A 13925-nucleotide genomic window follows, 5' to 3' on the forward strand; every position below is an offset into this window, starting at 1 on the left:
ACATACACAAATGCTAAGTTATAATAAGATAACAGATGAAAGAGAGACGGTGGAGGAAATAAAGGAGACTGTAGATTCTCCAGTTGTTCTTGTGGGGACCTTGTATGAATCAGTGAGTACTGCCTGAGTAGGAAAATTGGTGTTCTCAGAGATGACACATTTAAATACTCACAGAGGAGGAAAGTAATTTTTCATGGCTGGTCAGCTTTACTTTGAGAGGAAAACTACATCAGAAGCTGTTCTAATGAGTGATCCAAGATGGTCTGTCTCTGAAAGTCAGTTCTGTTGCTTTTTGTATCATGTCCAGGGCTAAAGTAGTTTTCAGACAGGGTTAGAGACTTCTAAGTGTGAGGTGTAACTTAATGAAGTAGGGTTGGATGTGCTTTGTTTGTTTCTTTGAGTTTTCAGATCTTTTGGTTTAAGTGTGAATTAAGTGTTACACCTGTTGTGCACTATCCCTCTTTGCTTCCTATATCATAGTAGACTGTTACTGACATGACTTGGGAGCCTTTAGGAATCTGTTTTTAAAATTCATTCCCTCTTAATCCTAGAAGCTGGAAAGTTGCATCAAAATGCTACTCTTTGTCTGTCTTTTGATTTGTTTATTCATTTATCCAAACAGAATTGTGCTCGCTTTGCCTAGAGTAATCCTAAAGAATAACAACTTGCACCTACGAACATGGACAACAGAAGGCGACGTTGCATTTGTGCAACGTTACCGTGTTAGGAAAATACTCTGATTACTATATGAAACAGATTTTCTTTGAGAAGCACTTGGGTAACTCCGTACAGTTTTCCGGATAGTCATCTCCATTTGACTCACTCCTGTGTAAAGTCTTACAGAAACTTTAGTCTGTCATTACAAGTTGTTTGCCTCTAAGATATAATGAGCTTTAGGTTACCAAAGAAGTCATCATCCTGGCTGGGAAGGAATAATAAAATGATTTAGGCTCTGTTTACAGGAAAGATACTAAAACAAGCACGGTTGAACTTTAATGCAGAATTGAAAGTTCTTAGAGAACCCCTGTTGGTTTGATTTCAGTGTAATTTTGTTAAAAACTCTGGAGTGTAGTAAGACACATAATTAAAGGTCGCATAATGTGAGATAGTTAAGCAAATGAAGCAGACCTGCATTTCCACTAGCATGTGTGCATGATTTGGGAATGCATTGAAGTTGCTGTCTTGGTTCAAGTTAATATAAGCCTTTCTCAAGTTGGCTCATACTGGTGCTGGTTAGGTTACAAGTGAATGAAGTTATAAATGTGAACCCACAATTTATATTGTATGTTATAAATCAGGTTTAGACTGCTGTAATTCCTTATGCGTTCATTTTGCGTTTAGCCCTTGCGTAATCTGCAATATTTTCCCAGTTTAAGACAACAGAGACGTCTTGGTCTGCTGAACTTGTAGACAGTTCACACTGTAGTATTTGGTTCTAACTTGAGATAAGAGGAAGTGCAATTATATCATGATAATTATTTTTCCCAACCTTCATCTGTTCTAAGTATGCGAGACGCTACTTATTTACTTCTCTTGTTCAAAAATAGATGTTCCTACTTTAAAAACTGAAGGAAGAAATTTTTCCTTTCAAAAACTGGGGGTGGGGATATTGTTTTCATTAGTTATCTGTCCCTGCAGATTGCTGGCATGTGATGTGCTGAAAGATTTTTACTTGCCCTGCCAGCAGCAGTCCGTATGTTTACTGCCTTGTAGGTTGACATAAATACAACAAAAAGAAATCACTTTGTCTGTGGGGATGTAGAGATGTGTGATGTGTTAGTAGAATTGCAAGGCTGCTTTCCTTGTGGTTCATCCTGGATCACATCAGTGGGCTGCAGCTGTTCTTAGCCCATATTAAGTTTTCCATCTCTTCAATTATTTTTGTAGCAGACTCGATGTTTTGGGAACTCTTCAATAAACTTATTCTCTTGGGGCAAAATAAGATAATACATCAAGCTCAAAACTGCCCATTGTCTTTTTGATGCCAATTTAAAAATTACTTAAATTCTGAAGTAGTAACATCTGTTTTTATTACTACTTAGAGATGCATAAGCTCGCTCTTATTGTTTCCCATTTGGTTTGTTCAATTCCAAGCCCCGTGCTTATCTCACATTGGGTATAAATCTTATCTGTGAAGGTGTTAACAGTGTTGCTCAAGAAAAAGTCAGCTTGCTAGCTTTTTACTGGAATATATCCTTATTTAGCTGCATTCTTCACAGCTAAGCTTCATAATGATATCTCTTACTTATTTTTTAATAGCTGTGTTGTGATCTGTGGGTGAAATGAATTGAACAGATTTTGCATTTTCTTGATGCAATAACTTGCTTTGAATAAATATAAGATAACTCTCAATTGTATTATGAACAAAAGGGGCAATGAACTGGCAGACCGTCCTGTAAGTGGTGTTGAAGACTCTGTATTGTATGATCCTCTTGAGTATCCTAACCAGGGCTCTTTTCTCCATAACTAGAGAGTTATACTAGACAGTCTCTGTGTTTCCTCTTGTGCTCTAAAGAACTGTCTTCCTTTGCTATGTAATTGCTGTAGTATTTTAGCTCTTTCATTTTCCTCTAAATTTATAACTGCCTTGTACTTAATCTGTTTGCTATACAAAGAATTTTTGGTCTTTCTGTAGTGCCAATTTTATGTAGATTCAGTGCCAGAGTACCCCACTTCAAACAATTCAGGGTAATTTAATTCTGTTGACCAAGAGACTACCCATTTGAAGGAGTGTGTAATTGAAGTTTAAGGTGGGAATGTGATGGTGGAAGATGCAAGATTTTGGGACGCGTAGCCAGAGTTTTTCTGCAGTCTGATCTCTGTGCTTGTTCACTGACTTATAATGTGTTCATAATGCTCCAGAATGACTTTTGTTTCTTTATTATTTTTATTTTCTATCTTGGTTGCTGTGTTAACTGGGCCGTAGAAGCAATGGCAAGAACAAGAAGTCAGTGGGAGCTCTAAGAGGCAGTGCTAGACCTGCCTATAAGTGTTTGTGCAGTGGTGTGTCCAAAGCCATCAGTGCTCCACACTCAGAACATTGGGTAGCACGGAGATGAGGCAGGCCGCTGGCTGCAGAATAGGCAGCTTGGATTGGATTTATTTGTTCTTTCTTTGTGCCAAATATAGGCTGGCTTCGTCCAGACTGGCTCAGTTTCCTCTGTTTAGGGCTTGTTCATGCTTCCAGTAAAGTGAAAGTTACCCGTGGAGACTGAGCTGCTTTTGTCTGAAGCCAGCCTAGGTCTGATGCCTCACCAGCTCTGACTTGTGAACGAAGTAAGGTGACTTCCAGCCATAGTTTGTCTCTGGAAACTGTGTAGGTGCATTTGTGTAGCTCTACACCTGAGTTAATAAGACCAACTGGATTAGAGCAGATTTTTTTTTTTTTTTAGTGGAGACAGCACTGTGCTTGCATCCATGTTACCGAGAAATTGGCCAGAAACATATAGGAATAATTGAGAACCGACTGTATTTGACTTCTACACATTCATCTTCTCATGTTCAGCTACCTAACTGGTCTTTGGTACTAATACGCTTTGATGTCGCACATCTGATCAAACTGCAGTCACTTCATTAGAGCTGATTAAAATAATTGCCACATCATAGCAGTTAGGTTTTTTTCCTCACTGGATTGCATGTTTGATTTTAACTGGCACTTGGTAAGACCCCTTCTAGCTGCTTCATCTACTTTCTTGCCACTGAGGAAAGGTGAGCAGGAAGCACAGCAGTAGAATGATTTCTGTATGCATCTTGAAGGTATCACCAATATGTTTTCATGTCTGGGAAGTCTTTTATTCAGTAAACATTCACTGTACCAACTGAGCATTGGCTTCAGCTCTCTGTCCCAAAGAATGTTGCTGGAATGGAAAATAGCATGGCAGAAAAACAGCAGATGTGAAAGTGCTCCCACATATTAGCACTGATGGTTAATTAGTTTTCCTCATAGGCAAATTTCATTTTTCAGTTCCTTTAAGATAAGCCTTTGAAAATGATATGAATTTTTATCAATTGTCAAATTAGGAGACACACTGACAAAGTAACACAGCTGTAGATAAGTTCACTTACTCCTTTGCTGACAGAAGGCTGAATCAGATGGACTGGATCATGCAAAGGAGTTATTATGGCATTCACTAAAGATGATCTTGATTAAAAGATATCATTTTTATAAGATTAATCCTTTAAAAATGTTTACTGTGTACAATAAACTGCACCCAAGGATCATTCCTGTGAGAATGACAATTAAGTGGGTTGAGGGAGAACTACAGGATCTGGATAAAGATGACAAGTCAGAGGCAGTTTTGCTGTTTCTTCTCTCTGAATTTAACCTGTTTTTGGTTTGTGACTTTATGCAGTATAGGTAGTATATGTTGTATACTAACCATAGAGTATTTTCATAATGCAACCTATATTTTGACTATTCCTCAACTTTATATTTCCTAGGTTGTGGAGAGCACCTTGTCCGAACCATACTGGCCAGAGAATGTTCATGTGCTTTGCAAACAGAAGATGCCCACCAAGCTCTCCTAGAGACTATGCAAAACAAGTTTATTGGTAAGTATCTGGTACTAATTGCCTGAGCATTTCACAACATTGTTTAAAATGCAATTAACTCTATTAAATAAAGGTAAGAAGCTTATTTTTGTGATTTCTCTTGAAACTTTATTTGGTTGGTTTCAGATTTTGTGCTGTGCTACAACTAAACAATGTTAATCAAACTACAAAAGGAATATTTTAGGAAACCTAAAGGAAAGCCCTTGGAAATTTTTCAATTGATATGTGAGTCAGAGAATACCCGGAGAGGTTTGAAAGAAGAATTTCCTGTCTGAATCATTGGCTGTGGTGTGCAATTGCATGCTTCAGAGGTGGTTTAACCATTTAGCATTAATAACAATTGTTCTTCACATTAACCCCTTATAAATGTAGCAGACCTCAAATCCCTGCACGTTCTAATTGAGTAGACTCAGATTCTGGTTTGTGATTAACATTATGAAATTGACATCATAAATTCCATTCTGACAGCGTTACGTTTGACTGTTAGAGAAAGAGCTATCTTCACATGAGAAAGCTGCTCTTAATAGTCTGCTGCTGTACTGCAGTCAGTTTTAGGTGCTGTGAAAATGAAGAATCCTGGTGTTTTTCCCAAATATAATGTGATTGAAGTAGTACAAATCTAACTTTTTAATTTGACTTATTTCAGTGCAGGAAGTTAGGAATGTATCAGCACAGAAAACCAGGAATTTATGACTAAGGCATCTTCAGAAATGAGACCTGATAGTGTCACCAGTTAGTGACAGGACTCTGCAGGTACTGTATTTCCATGTGTGACCTGCCTTCAGGAAAACCAAGTTTTTGGTCTCCATGCGCTCAAAACTTGCTGTGCTGTTAGTTGTAGCAAACCAAAAGGAAACGTACATTTAGAATATCCCAATTTCCTTTCATTTTAACAGACACAGACACGTGGGCACTATCAGCAGCTTTTAATAAATTACTTCTTAATAGCACTGTGTAGAAACTGGCTGATAAAAGATAAAGAAGTTCAGGAACTGTTTGAGGTTCTTTATTCAAATCACTTTGAGGTTTTCAGTTTTTCTTTTCTGTTGTTCCAGTTATTCTTTGTACAAACCATTAGCAAAAGTGCTGTTCCTTACTGTTTCTCCTGATAGAAATATCTTTAATGTGATCAACCAAATTTTGCTCATCTTTTCTTTTTTTCTCCACCCCCCCCCCCCCACCACCACTTTGAATATATTTCAGCACATGTTTTTATTTTAAATGTGAACTGGCAATTATGTCACATATGAATTATTTTCTTTGAAAATATTTATATTGGGCTTAAGAACATATTGAATATTGCTTAGCTTTTTGTTGTACCTGAAAAGGTCAATTGCAGAGAAAGAGGAGCTGAACAGACAGAGACACTGGGCTAACAGTGCGATATCATATTGGCTTGGGAAAACAGACTTAAAACAACAAAACAGGGGAAGGTGACGAGTGGGGAGGCAGAATCACATTCATGCTTTATGTGGTAGGCAAGCTGGAAGAAAAGTGTTTTATAGTTCCTCTTTGTAATTTCTTATGTCAGTTAGCTGTGGGTCTCATTTTTATTCTCAAAACTTATCGCTGCGCGTTTTTGTTAATCCATTAGTAGGGATATGTATTATCTTCTCAGGGGCATTTCAGGGCAGCATTGAAGTAAAATGCTGAGTCCTGTGTTTTGATTAGAAGCAAAGAAATCTAGTTTGCCATCAGCTGATCTGTGAATAAAGACTGATTGAGAAGACTTCAAAATCCAGATACGTTCATTGTTTACATGTAACACGTCTATATGCAAATATATTTGTAGCAAATCCTGCAATTCTGAGGGACTTCGCCATTTTGCAGAAGTAATGCAGAGTCACATCGTGCTAATATAGTGCAAGAGCTGCCAAATGCATACCACATCAAACATGAGGTAGTAAATAGTTTAGGGTTTGCTTTTTCCTACCAATTTTCATGGACTGCTGATGTATTATTTCTTACCTCAAGATGTATGGCATGATTCGGAATTACTTACCATTCCTAAACATACAAACATAAAATTAGGTGAAACAACATATTGACCTGCTTGCTATTGGCATGGATTCTTTCCTTGATAGTCTTTTCTAAAGCCCTGTTTTGTAGCAGTGTCAAGATTTACCCAGAATTATGATGGACCAAGGCCAAAAAAAAAAAAAATTAATAGGTCTAACAAAGCAGAGCTGGAATGTTTTGTAAGAAGTCAGAATGTGTGTTACTTGTATTGGAGGGAGGAACAGCTGATTTTGGCAGTTGCCATCAGATTGGTGCTTCCTGTTTACAGAACTCTTCAAATCTCCACAGAGTCCCGGGAATCCTTCCAGCAAGGGAATGCCTGGCTTAAACAGTGAGTGCTGTTTAAACAGCAGGTGATGAACAAAGTAATGGCAGATGTGCTTGTCTCATGCTTTCTCAGAGCCAGCTTGCTGTGAATGATGAGCAATTGATGATTAGAGCAGAGGTGGGAGAAATTAAATTTCAACTGCTTCTAAGTTGAGTGGGTTTGATGTCTTCTGTAGAGGAATGCTAAAGCCGTTGAAGAATGGCGCTCTGTAAACAGAAATATCTTCCGTACAGAAGAACAGAGGATTTTGTTACTCATCATTCCTTTCAAATAAGGCCAAGTTTGTGGAATGTAGACTTAGAGTAAATGTTTGTGTCATCTCACTGGCGGGAAATCTAGGCTTTTAGCAATGGCAGCATTTTGAATTCTGTTTTAAAGCTTCTTATAAAGTCTTAGAAGGCAGTGAGCTAATATACATAGGTGGACCCTGATATTTGTTCTTCCCTTAGCAGAAGAGTGTTCATCTATTCTGGTACTTACAAGCAGTGCTTCAGTTCTCAGATGAACAGTGTCTACAAGAAGGTTATAGCACCATTATGACACTGAAACTTTCCCTTTTAGAGGTCTTTTGCCAAATGCCTCCCTTGGGAGAAGGAGCTTGGACAGCTAGGAATCATTGCTTTCCCCATTATAGAGTCATAGAATCACCAAGGTTGGAAAAGACCTAAAAGATCATCCAGTCCAACAGTGTACCTCTTACCAATAGCTCCCACTAAACCATGTGCCTCAACACAAAATTATTATGAGTTAAGCTGAAAAATCCTTGTGCTTAACCTGTTGCCAGAGTACCAGCAACTGTCATTACAGTGTTGTTGTGCTTTATGCTGAGGTGCTGCATCACTCTAAGCCTTGTAGTATTGTCCTGAAAGCAGAGGAAGCATCCTATGGAAGCGTTAATATGCCTTCTGTCTGTGCTACAGAGAAAGAGATTTGAGAAAAGAATGAAGTGATCCTGAAGTTTCATGTAATGTATTTCGTCCACTGCAAGGTTAAGATTTCACAAGTTTGTGTGTGGTGGCAGACAGCACTGAGCAGAGCTCTGCATTATCCATGCAGTAAAACCCTCTAAAAAGCTACCATGACATGTTGGTGTTATCCTCAGGTTAGTCTAGGTACTGCCTGTTTTAACTTATTATCATAAAATATAAAATCTCTGGTTTCAGACAGCTTGTGCTTGAACATTTAACAAAGGATGTTGTGTGAAATTAAAAGCTGGCTTCATTTTGTGCTCATATATTCCTCCAATGTTTATTTAAATTTCTAGCTTGATACATAGTATGATACATAGCGGAAGCACAGGGGTGAACAGCTTCATTTTAAAGATGTTCTGTACAGAAGCTGACAAGGTGCAGTGATGTAGGTGAAGTACGGACCTAAGGAAATCTGAATTTCACTCATGTTGTGAAAGCTGCATAAAAAGATGCAGAACTGTTTAGCTGGAGGATGCTACAGTACTTAATTGGTTCCACCACACCACATTCAGTGTTCAGAGCTAAGTTCTGAGGACTTTGAAAGCTAATGTAAACAGGGAAGCTGGTCATGGTTTCTCTACTGTAGTAGACTATGAATAGCAGACATCTGATGAACAACTGGTTTGTCCTTCAGCTGGATAACCATAAAGAAAACACTTCTTTTACTGTTAAATGTCAGATCTGTGCATCTGTCTACTAGCTGCAAATCAGGAAGTAGCACAGGGTCAGAAATGATTAGCACATATTGATCATATCTTAAAAAAAATAATGGTTTAGACTGAGTGCTCTTCAGCGTGGAAGCTGCTTATTTGAAATTTCTTTGCATTGCTTCAGCCCAGTTCTGAGGCTGAAACTGGGTCTTGGTCTTCAGCTATGGTTGCTTTTCCAGAACATGATGGGATCAGCGAATGTGGAGCTGCCTTGAAGGTGTTTGCTTGTTTTTCAGAGATTGTTAGTGCAGATTAATAATGTACAAAATATATAACTAAAAACTTGGTAATGCTTTCCATGTGTCAGTAATAACAGAATATTTGAGCCTCTAAAGAAAGAAATGTGTTCTGTAAAACATAATTTTGTGGTGAGGTGAGATTTAAAATGTATTTTTTATTAGGTTGGATTTTACTGCCACTTCTCTCAGGTGTGACCAGCCAGGGCTAGCATTGTTTCTTAATGCCCTCCTACAAGTTTTGCTTTGGATTTTTCTTGCCAAATTCTTCAGTGTTACATCAGTATAAATGAAAAGGTATAGTGAGTTTCATGGACACTTAAACTGATACAGCCCATGTTTTTGTAGCTTTGTGATTAGCAAGCGATGAGATCAATCGATGCAATTAAAAATATTTTTAGTAGCCGGTATATTTTGTTTTTAATGATTTTTTTAATTGTCTAGCAAGATCCGTCATTCTTAAGAGTACAGAGAGGGCAAAACTGATGTAGAAGCATGGAAGTCAGATCACTTTTCCCTTCTAATGTGAAACAACAACGGCTTTTACATAAATACACTCTCAGTTTCGGCTTTTCTCTATTTAAAAACTGATTATATATAAATATATATTTATACATGAAAAATGCCATTATCAACATTGTTGTTGTTAATATTATTATTTTACCAAAGTCTGCCCTACTTTTTCTTTCTCTTGAAGGCTTGGCCATATTAAAATCATTTTTAGAACTGAATTAATGACATATGTTCATAATGTTTGAATTCACAGTGTTTTGAGAATACTCAAATTGTTTCCTGTGTACACTGCATTAATTGTATTTAGAAATGAAGTATAATACTATATTTCTGCCATTATTTTCAAGAAGCTTACTAATGGATGTGCGTCTTTCATTAATATATTCAAATCCCTCTTTTTAAAAAAATTGCTTTAATTGGAAAATAAAATACATTCTGTTTTAAAGACGTACTACTCAGCATGTATTTGGTTTGGCTTAGATCTGATTTTAAGGGAGGAGAAACAATCTCTCTGAATTGTGTAGAATGCTGTAATGATATTACTGTAGGCAACTGGTTTTTACTGTCACTGTTCAGAGGTTGATGGGCCACAACTTAGCTAGTGCAGGAACTGGAGGCACCTTCCTTGCTGCTGTTGTTGATGGTTCAGCTCAAACTGCTGGTGAAAGCACCTGGAATGGTTAAGGGAGCAGCCATGCAATTTGTTTCCACCTGTATGAGAGATAATGCATCCTGTATTCTTTGCTCTGTTTGCATAATACTAACTTGTTTTTCGCAAATATATGGCCAGGATCTATTTGGGAGGATGCAGTGCAAGTACTTGGTTAATTTTGCAGCTCAAGACATTTTAAATCATGCATAAATCATTGCCATTGTTTTCCTATTTAAAACTACAGGAATCTCATTTCATATTACTAACCAGAAAAAGACTACTTAGACTTGATTCAGCTGACTTTAAAACTTTTCCAGCTTCTGATAGAACATTTTAATATCTTATGTCTTAAATTAACAACAGAAAAGCCACTTGAAAAAGTAGACTTTTCTGCTAATATTTATAAAGCAGTAAGAAAGATCATCTGTAGCAGTTTGATGATGTCTCTCTACAGAGTGCTTTAAATTGGGGAAAAAATGAATAAATTATAAAAGAAGTAACCCAAATTTGTTTGATTTTTTTCACATGTGGCCGTCTTTATATTCATTATAGTACAAAAAGGACCAAAACTTGAGACATGATTTTTTTTTTCTGCTTGAAAATCCATTTCTTGTTATTATAACTCCCTTGGTCCAAGAACAAATGGGACTGCACTCAAATGCAATGTCCAATTTTTATGTACTCAGTGTAGCTTTTCTTTTCCCTATTTGATCACAGATGCATCGTGCCATGAGTCATTTACTTTGAAGAACTGTGTTTTTTTTCACATTTTATTTAAGAAACGTTATAAAGCAGAATTCCTAAGTGTTAGTATCTGTTTTCAGGTATTGTAATTTGAGACCGGAATGATGCCAAGTTTGACCATCTTTTGCACTTTCCTCTTGTGTGTGTGGTATTTGATCTGATGTTAATGTGCTGAGAATTTGTGACTCACTCTGGAATCCAGACTGAATTCTAGATTTCAAATTTGGGATGTTCAGATTTGCATTGCCTGCAGAATAATGTAGCAGCAACACAAAAAAAATCATGGCATATAATTTTTCTCTAATTCTAAGTTTTACATTGTTTGCTTCTACAGGTAAAAGGGAGTGTAAAGGTGCTCAGAAAGTGGTGAACAAAGCTAATCACTACTTAAGTTTCAGATGGTTTTTTCCTGCATGAGTCTGGTGTTTTCTATTCTGTTTTGAGTTAAATAAAGAATATTCAGACTTTCATTTTAAGGGTGCCATGGGAATTTCCCTTGTGATCTTTGCCATTTATGTAATGCAAGACGATGTTTTTGTGAACCATTACACCTTTGTAGAAAGTTACTCATAAGAAAAACGAAAATTGCTTTTGTAAAAGTAGTATTTGGCCTTGACAGTCTTTTCAACTGTTAGTGATAAGATTAAATAAACTAATTAAACAACTAATTAATTAGAGAAATTAATTGTACTGCAAATAATTATTGGTAACAATTTCTTCCAGGTTCACCTTTCCTTGCCAATGAAGATGGTGTACTCGGAGGTGTGATAGTTCTTCGGTCTTGCAGGTGTTCAGCAGAACCAGAATTATCACAGGAGAAGCCAACTTTACTAGGTAATATTTCTTTACTTAATTGTTACTTGAGGTTTGGTGCTAAATCAAAGATCAGTTTATGATCATTTTTGTTTATTCTCAAAAATTGTAGAAAAGAGCACTCTGACTGACCTGTTAATATTATTGAATCCCTCTAAGACCATGGCATAGAAATAATGGTTGCTTGTGGTGGCAGGATGTGCACTGCAAACAATTCCATTTTTCAGGATGGAACATTAATATGATGAGAATAGATTTAAAGTTCAGGAGGAAAATCATTTTATGGTTAGAAATCCTTTTTTTTTATGCCTAGGTAAATCTTTTCAGATAAGCTGCAGTTACTGCTTGGCTACACATATGACAAGAGTACTTTGTATTGTGATGAGCAGAAAACTGCTTTGCCTCCATCAGCAGCTGACTGGTTAAAAAAAGCTCTGAGCCTTTCAGCCCTATATATCCCTGAAAAAAAAAAAGATAGGTATCCATCTCACTGCTTTACAGTGGAACAGGTGACTACAGGACACAGGTAGTTTTTCTTAGTAGAGAAATATATAGGAAACTGACTTCTGTTAGACTACTAGCAGAGGTGGGTGGAAATATAACCCAGAAGCAGTAAAGTCCATGAATTATTTTGGCATGCCACTCATACCATATGCTTTCCTGTGGTGCTCCCCAGATGTGGGCATATATGCCCAGCCGTACCGTGTGTGTTTATGCATTGGGTCATGTGAGCCTCAGTAATACATATTTAATGATGTATGCTACCAGGATGAAAGGTTTTTCCTTTAGTTTAATCCTCTTCTCATCTTTGCTCAAGTGCTTCCTAAATAGCTGTCAGATGCACTACAGCCTTGAGGTAGCTGTCGTATCTTCTAGGATCTGATAGGGCAAATTTGATTTCCTAATTTGATTTTGTGTATTAAAGCTTATCTTAGCATCTCACCTGGTAATTCTTGAATCAAGTAATTTCTTTTTAATTAATAGACTACTCTTTAGAAAGATACCTCTGTATTAATTCACTACTACTGTTATCCCACTGAAAACACCACATCCAAGTCTAGTACGTAATCTTGCTCAGTACAACAAGTAGTGTTCATGATTCTCAATCCTGCGATCAACACTGATGCGCACTTTATGCATTTAATAAAAGCAACTTCCATAAGAGTTCCACGTACATTTGTTTTGCTTTTGCAAAAACCCAGAGATTTACGAGATGACTCTTAATGCTGCTGGGTTAGCGGTGGTGAACAACAAAGGGGCTTTTGAAATCTTGAATGGGAAAAGAATTTGGAATTATATTTTGTATATTAAATTTTTTGGAATTATTACTTGAACAGTTTGTGTTTTTGAAAAAATTGACTGTTAAGTAGTTCTGCTATTGTCTTTCAATTATTGGAAAGCCAAGATGGTCTCATGCTGAATCCTGAATCAGGACATGGGGTTGCTAAACATGCAGAGAATGTTGCAAGTGTGATTTATGGCTTTCAAATTTAAGAATGACATGATTATGTCGTTATTAATCTAGTGGAAAGAATCCCACCACATAAATTCTGCATCTAAAAAGGAGTTTAGAAAATGACAATACAAGCCTAATTAAACAAGAACAAATAAAATCAGCCTTTAATTTCTTACACTTGGAAGTGAGAGTAGTATTTTCTATTTAATGTTTGACTTTGATGTAAGAAAGCATGTTCCTATTAAGGAAGATAGAATATTTTTTCTCAAATTTTATTTTAAAAAATCCTCATAGTTATACACTGTAAATAAAGACTATTTGTCTGTTGGTTTGCTTATTTTTCTCATTTTCATTCCACTGAAATAAGAATCTTATAGTACAGCTTATCTATAGGTATTTTTTTGTGTGTAGAAATTTCTGCCTCGTAAGGTTAACATATAGTTAAATACGTGTACTACTTGCGTTGTTTTAATTGCGGATAACTTGTGCGATACTTAAGAACTTGGTGTACAAAGTAATCAAGTAATCGAGTCATTTGTCTCCATTGCAGGAATGATTATTTTTTTTTCTATTTTTGAAACTTGAAATAAATTTCAAGAAAGAAATTTATTAAATGCTAGAAAATGTTTGAAATTCTCTCAGAGAATTAAGTATGTAACATAGGATCTTAGTGTAATTCAAATGCTTTTAATAAATAGATAATCATGTTGCAGGTTACTGTACCTCTGGTGAACTATGTAGGAGGAAAACAAATCTTAACTATGTAAAAGAATGTCTTTGTCGTTGGTAACTCTAGACACATTTTGAGGGTAGTTGGCCTGAAATGTTGCTTAGCTTCTCAGAATTAAAAGATTAATTTAATTTTGTCTACAAAAAATGAATACTTTCATTGACAGTTGAATCTTCAGGGTGTGCGGAAAGAGTTGACCTCA

The 13925-nt window shown here is 36.5% G+C and overlaps 1 protein-coding gene across 7 annotated transcripts in view; it reads left to right on the forward strand.

Annotated features, from left to right (window-relative positions):
- The window catches only part of TASP1 (taspase 1), a 66938-nt gene that overhangs the window by 41252 nt on the left and 11761 nt on the right, over window positions 1-13925 (forward strand). For all 7 annotated transcript variants that reach the window (XR_001553817.2, XM_015857134.2, XM_015857139.2 and 4 more), the window contains 2 exons: window positions 4441-4551; window positions 11448-11558. Coding sequence is in view for 6 of the 7 variants with exons in the window: in XM_015857134.2 (XP_015712620.1) it covers window positions 4441-4551; window positions 11448-11558 (222 nt within the window). In the remaining variant the exon portion in view is untranslated. The remainder of the gene's footprint in view (window positions 1-4440; window positions 4552-11447; window positions 11559-13925) is intronic.

Source organism: Coturnix japonica, chromosome 3 (assembly GCF_001577835.2).
Source record: "Coturnix japonica isolate 7356 chromosome 3, Coturnix japonica 2.1, whole genome shotgun sequence".
Taxonomy (NCBI): domain Eukaryota; kingdom Metazoa; phylum Chordata; class Aves; order Galliformes; family Phasianidae; genus Coturnix; species Coturnix japonica.